Source organism: Melopsittacus undulatus, chromosome Z, assembly GCF_012275295.1.
Source record: "Melopsittacus undulatus isolate bMelUnd1 chromosome Z, bMelUnd1.mat.Z, whole genome shotgun sequence".
Lineage (NCBI taxonomy): Eukaryota > Metazoa > Chordata > Aves > Psittaciformes > Psittaculidae > Melopsittacus > Melopsittacus undulatus.
Window position 1 is genome coordinate 11771347 of NC_047557.1, and position 7234 is coordinate 11778580.

At 44.9% G+C, this 7234-nt stretch overlaps 1 protein-coding gene across 1 annotated transcript in view; it reads right to left on the bottom strand.

Moving 5' to 3' along the window:
• Positions 1-6315, bottom strand: part of MTMR12 (myotubularin related protein 12) — a 33544-nt gene extending 27229 nt beyond the window's left edge. Inside the window, exon 1 of the mRNA XM_005152007.3 lies at positions 6145-6315. Within this exon, the coding sequence (XP_005152064.1) occupies positions 6145-6204 (60 nt within the window). The 5' untranslated portion in view covers positions 6205-6315. The remainder of the gene's footprint in view (positions 1-6144) is intronic.
• Between the last annotated feature and the right edge of the window lie 919 nt (positions 6316-7234).

Consider the following 7234-nt stretch of genomic DNA (forward strand, 5'->3'; position numbering starts at 1 on the left):
CAGAATTGGCTCATCAACAGGTCAGATGAGCACAGAAACAAAAGAAAGGGAAGCAGCAGAAGCAAGTCTGTCCCTTTCCACAAGCCATTAAATCTACTCAGACCTCAGGAAAGGTCACCCTCTGACTATTTGCTGAAGTTAAGCATGCAAGTGCTTTCCATGCATGACCAAATGAAAGCCACACACATCTCTAGATAATTCATCTGTAGCTTCTCTGTTCTGAATGCCTCAAGCAGCATCTTGGCACTTCTTACTGAAGATACAACACAGGAAGCACCACTAACAGTCAACAACTAAAAGCAGATATGAATATGACACCACACAAATGATGAAAATTTGGATTTTGGATTGCCTCTGAAGTTATAGAAAGAAAAACCTCAACTTTGCAAAGGTTTTACAAAACTCTTTCTCAGAAATACTTCGCAGTTGTGCACTTAGCTTATTCTACATTCCTATTTACAGGCTGTCAAACAGTAGTAGGCAATAGAGCAACACCCCATTACTATCAACTGTAACAGTACAGAGTACCAAATCATACCAAAATTGCAGGCTGATGATGTGTCAAACCATACTATTTCATAATGCACCATTCTTGTTAGTTCAAGCCAACTTTACACCATTCTCATACCTCACCTGGAGTACTAAATTCAGTTCTGGGGACCCAATAAATTATGGACCTGCCTGCCTGAATCCAGAAAAGGCATGAAGATGCTGTGAGGGCTGGAGCACCTCAGGTAAGGAGACAGAGTTTGGCTTGTTCAGCCTGGAAAAGAGAAGGCTTCGAGAAGACCTTAAAGCAGCTTCCAATGCCTGAAGGGGCTATAAGAAACCTGGAGAGGGACTTTTTACAAGTCTGTAGAGACAGACAAGGGATAATGGCTTTAAACTGAAAGAGGGGAGATTTAGGTTAAATATTAAGAAGTTCTTTACTGTGAAGGGTGCTGAGGCCCTGGCACAGGCTGCCCAGAGAAGCTGTGGCTGCCCCATCCCTGACAGTGTTCAAGGCCATGTTGAACACAGGGGCTTGGAGCAACCTGGTCTTGTGGAAAGTGTCTATATCCATGGCAGAAGGTTGGAACTGGATGAACTCACTGTCCCTTCCAATCCAAACCATGCTAGGATTCTATGAACATCAGCTAATTGCACTATGAAACCTGCAATTGCCAGGGAAGGGAGACACCATGGTTCTTACAGATCTCTGGTTCAATAAAGGCAGTGTTTTCTTAAAGGAAAACCTCTTCTTCTTGGCTTTTACCTGAGTACAGGGAATAACAGTTTCCAATACCCAGAGACTACATTCAGCTCTACCCCAAAAATATATTTAGAGGAGCTAAAATATATTCCCCAAGTCTGTCTCGGGAGATTTGTCTTCCCCAAGTGCTGAAGCCTTAGAGAGCCACCACTTGTGAAACATCATGAAGTTAAATGCAGTCAGGTCAAGTGGCAGTTAAGCTATATTAAAAGGGTCTTGAAAGTCAGGGCAGGAGAGGGATCTCAAATGAGTCCTGTTTTTTGTCCTAGAGCCTTACCGCAATTGAGAGCAGTTTCTCACCTCCCACTCCACAAGGAGGTAAACAACTGTAGCCACAAAATGAGTAAAAAGTGGAAAACATTCCCTGGATGCCAAATCCAGATCTTTTCAGAGGATTTTTTTTTTAATCAGTATTACAGAAGAGGTATATAGGTCTATTGATGCTGGGGTGTTGCTCACCACTCTCATCAGGGAGCCCATGGATACAGTCTGCTGCAGCAAACCATATGCTGTAAACTCTGAACCCACCTCATCACTTAGTCATAGCTGGACATTTGTGCTAGAGGTAATTCCAACAATAAAAACCAGATTTTTAGTAAACATACTGGGGGAAAAAAAACATTGCTTATCAGATTCAAGTAGTGAAGGAACAAGTTATCTCTTCTTCATATCAAGAGTGCTGTCTGAAACACATTCTTTCAAGGCAGACAGCAAACAGCAGTGTTATGAGAACACAGGCTATTTTAATATTGTTATACAGTTTTCCACAAGAAATATCTGCATTGGGAAGCTCTACACCATGGTGAGGTTTACTGTGAACATTCATTTCTTTTTTACTTATACTTCACTGAAAGGCAACAGAGGTCTGAGATAGCTTTCTTAACCATACATTTATCTTTGTCTGTTGTAAAAGTCAAACTGCAGACTGAAATCTTTGCAAGTTGGTTGTAGTGCTCCTACAAGCAAATAAAGTATTAATGAGTAAAATAAATCAAGCTTCTGTCTAACAGTTCCACTGGAATTTTATGTAAAAGAGGAAATACCTGTGTGTATGCCTAGCATACAGTTTGTATTCAGAAACAAACTACAATACAGTCTTCATATTTTCTGAAAGATTCTGTCTTGGTCAAACAAGCCTAATCCCATGTTGGGTCATATAACCCAGAGGAGATACTTACTACACTTCCATTAAAGTACTAAAAATAATCTGTTTTCCTTCCTTTCACAGCTCCATTATCCAATAGTCCGCTAGATCATAGCACATGTTTTCCATGTCTGTTTCATCTTTTACCTTTCCTCTTTCCTCACATTGTACTGTCCATCTCCTCTGACATCAATGCCCAGCTTCCCCCATGTCAGTCCTGAGCCCAGCTGTCTGCCCTGGTAACTCCTACTCCTTATGTCATCCTTCAGTTCCATCACTCCAATTTAGGAGGGGCATCATCCCATTTTAAAAGTGATCACTACAGAACACCAAGATTCACAAGCAAGAATTCAGCGGTTATGAGCTAACAGCAATATCCAGTTTAAGAGACAAAGCACAAGAGGTATGAAAGTTACCCTTGCAACTCAGCAGCCTGAGGTGTACTCCAGGTTTCAGGGACAACAGCATGAAGCGGAACAAATTTTTATTAAGGGCTAATACAAGAACTAATATCCTATAAGAATTAACATGAAGGATTTAACTCTTAAGGATGCATGCACAAAGTAGCACTAATCTTCAAATCAAGTTTAATATCTATATTTTACTCAAATTAAAAATTTTAAGGAAAATATCATCCAGCTTGTTTGCCTTGTAAATGCTTTCAGTTTTGAAATATTAAGAGCTAGAAATCATGAAGTAATTCACTGGTTCTTGTTTCTATGCCTCTACAGACAAATATCCCTAGTCTGTGATCAGACATGTCAAAACATTGACTTTCTAGCCTAGCATTCACCCCACTTCCTGCAGGGTAGCCAAGTCTGTCCTGAGCGGAAGTGTGTCATTAATATCAACATCCTACAGTGTTGCTCTCAACAGACCACTGATTGATCTGTGGTTCCATGTAACAGAGCATAACTAGGTTCTACTTAGTGAGATGTCAAAAACACTGCTTTTCCAGACATTCTGGTGTTTCACAGCAGAAATTACTTCGTTCTTTTAACAAACAGCATTTTTCCATTCACTCCTTACTTCCATCTTGCCTGTACTAATATGAATAGAGTTCCTGTTTCTTCTCATAATCAAACAAATCCCAACAACAGCTTGAAGCTAACTTGGTTTTATTTTTCTGAGCATTACCTCATGTGTCCCTCATGTATCCCATCCCATCAGGTATCTTATGATGAACAGAAAATGGAGTTAGAACAAAACTCAGCTCTGCCTGATCCATTTTCTTATTCTAGGGCTCCCCTAACCTAGAAGCAGCAGTTTAAGGTCTCAAGCAACTTTCCAAGCAAACAAAGACAAGCCCAAAGAATCTGGAAGTTGCAAGCAATGAGGACTACAGTGCAACAGTGGAATATTACTCTGTACTGCAGAGAAAAACTTGCTGCAGCTCAGAAGTATAAACAGATTTGAGGCAAGGCTCCATAATTTCACCGACCATTAACACAGATACTATTTAGGTGTAGCCTCAAGCTCATTATGTTCCTGAACTGCTGTTTCTCACATTCTTACAGAGTCTAATAGAGGAAGCATCACACTGAACATACCTGTCTCCTATAATCCTCCCCAAGCACCTGGGAGTTACCCTATCCTGATGAAAGTTCCCGATTGACCAAACTACATTCCATGTAACACATTAAGTATCTCCACTGTTCCATTAGTCTTGCTGAAATTTTAAAACTCAGCTACAAGAAAGGTAACATGCGCAGGAAATTTGTGTTCAAAAAGTTAATTTTCTTAGGTGCCTACAGAATACAGTTCCTTAAGAGATGCTCACTTCTGTTTATTTTAGGATATCTAACCAACATGCTTCTTCCAGATCCCCAAGTAGCCTCACAGGTTTCATCACACATCTAAAGCTTTGGTTTTAATCCTCATAAAAACCACTGGTCTTCAGCTTTCTGTAACCACCCCATTAAGGCAGTCATAGGCTGTCAAAAAGGGAACAACACCCAACAGAGAAAAGACTTAAACATGCTTTACTTGTTATTGTCATCAGCCCTCAGTTTCACCTGGCTTTTGAAGGTGCAAGAGAGACACCAATTCTGTGGTAGAAGTCAGATCTGTATTTCAAAGCTTCTACTGCAAGAGCCCATGAAATTCTTAAATTTAAGTGTATAAAGGAGACTGTTAAAAGAAGCATGAACACATACAGAGTGAATGACTGCAAGCTCTACTGCATCAGGACATTTCACTACAAGCTTCATCTTCCAACACTAAATACCCTTCTTATTCCTCCAGCAGCCATCACCACCATATTTGAAGAGATACATTACTGAAGTTACAATCAAGTTAAAGTTCTCCATTATTCAGTATCTTACTGCTCTACACATATATTTGTACCTTTTCCCACTGGACATTTTTCACAGCAAGCTTTAATCCTCCAGTCTGTTTAAATGGTGAAGTCTTTTTTAGTAAGATCAACAACAGAAGTTCTTACTTTCACAAAATTAAGTCCCTTGAGCACATATATTTTTGCATACTTGTGCAATGTACTTTCTTAAGGTGAAAGTCTGACTTCACACAGAACTATGTCTGCTGACTCCAGAAATACTTGTAGCTATCATTTTACATTCATTTTCACTGGGAAATGCAAGGAAGATAGAGAACTTTTAAAGTAAACTAGAAACAAGTCACCAGGCCTGAACAACATATAAAACCAGAGCTGCTATCAAAGGACATAAGTTTTAAACAACATAGCTGACTACAGATAAAACAACTCTACACTGTTATTTCAGACTCGGTGAAAAACAAAAGCCTCAGGTTCTTCAAGGTCCTATCAGTGACAAACTGTGCTAGTCAACAAGATAGCCAAAATCTCCCCATTAGGAGGCTGTCAAGAGAACTGAACAACTAAGAAGAACCAGTTTAACACAGACTACAAATAACTAGGAAGGGGATTAAAAACAACCCCACAAATGTTAAGTTTTCATGCAGATTTGTCTTCCCAGAAAACAGCTGTTTGCCAGGAATAAGAATGGAGGAATCCTGAGTAACAATACTGATCTAATACCATCTGCTAACAACATGACCTCAATAAATCGAGTCCAAAACCACTTTAGTCAAACTGCCAATGTAAGTTTCAATAAATAAGTGAAAGGACAACAGGAAGAACAGTGGGAACGGTATGCACAGCCAAGAGTTCAGCATCGAGCCGTTAAAGAAAGACACGCAGGGCTTTAGTGAAAACGAGGACTTTTACACAGAGCACACACTGGGCATGAAGTGATGTTAAGGCACATTAAGAAAAACAGGTTTGGAGAGTGCCACCTTACAAGATGAACAGTCACGATGACATGTGGTCGCTGCTTACCAAAACTATTCAAGTGAACTACCATAAAAACAACCAGCTTACACATGACTTGCCGAATACATCTTTTAAGCTTTCCGGAGAAACAAGACGCTTCCCCTTCGCTCCTGGGTAAACAGCACACCAAACAACGCTCACACCAGCCCTGCTCCAACCACATTCCCGTCCCGTCCCAAGCAGCTCTTCACAACTCCCCATGGAAAACTCCCGCTGCATACCCGGCAGCTCCCCCCGCCCAGCCCGGCCGCTCACGGCAGCTCCCGCGGCCCTGACGGGACCTCTGCCTGGGCACGGAGGACCCGTCGGGGCTGAGGCAACTTGACAGCTCCGCGCCCTCCTCTCCTCACCCGCGGCCCCTTCCCTCCCGGCACCCCTCAGGAGCCGCCACCGCCCGCCTCCTTCAGGGCTGCCGCGCAAGTCCCTCCGACCCCTCACCTCAGGGCTGATGTAGGACACGAAGGAGGGCTTGGCCGCCCTGGCACCGCTGCCCAACATGGCTCCGGCCGCCTGCCGTCCGCCCGCGGAGCTCGCGGCAGCACCGCCACCGTTCCCCAGTGCCTCTCCTCAGGGGTCCACAGCAGCGCGGGCGGTGGTATCCGGCGCACGTAACTGACCCCGCCCACAGCCCAGTGCCTGCCCGCTCCTCCGCGGCCGCCGGCCATTCTAGGCTCCACCGCCCAGCCGCCCCATTCTTATTGGGCAGAGTAGCTGTCAGTCATAAGCGCGCTCTGCTCTTATTGGCCTAGAGAGGGAGTGCCCGGAGGAGGCGGGACAGTGGCCGGAGGAAAGGGGGGCTGGCAGGGGCGCGGCCCCGGCCGCTGGGGGCGCTGTTTTCCGTACCCCCGCCGCAATAGGGCTGTGCCGTCCCCGCGGTGTCCGAGCACAGCGAGGTCTGCGCTGCGCACCCGATGGATGCGCTCGCTCCAGGGAGCACCTGTGGAGGTGTCCCAATGTCACCTGCGGCTTCCGGCATCCTGGTCCAGGGGAAGGTGTCCCTGTATGTGTCAGGGGTGGGAACATGAGCTAGCAGTGTGCGCCCGCGTCCCAGAAACCAACTGAGTGCTAGGCTGGAGCGAGCTCAGGTCAAGGGAGGTGGTTCTGCCCCCGTACTCTGCTCTGCTGAGACCCCACCTCGAGCATTGTGTTCGGCTCTGGGACGCGCAGCGCAGGAAGGGCATGGACCTGCTTGAGTGAGTCCAGAGGAGGCCACAAAGATGCTGCGAGGGCTGGAGCAGCTCTGCTCTGGAGCCAGGCTGAGAGAGCTGGTTCAGCCTGGAGAAGAGAAGGCTACTTAAGGGGAGACCTTAGAGCAGCTCCAGTGCCTAAAGGAGCTACAAGAAAGCTGGAGAGGGGGCTTTGGACAAGGACCTGTAGAAAAAGAGTAAAGGGGAATTGTTTTAAGGTGAAAAAGATTTAGGTTAAATGTTCTTAATGTGAGGGTACTGAGGCACTGGCTCAGGCTGCCCAGAGAGGCTGTGGCTGCCCCATCCCTGGCAGTGTTCAGGGCCAGGCTGGATGGGGCTTC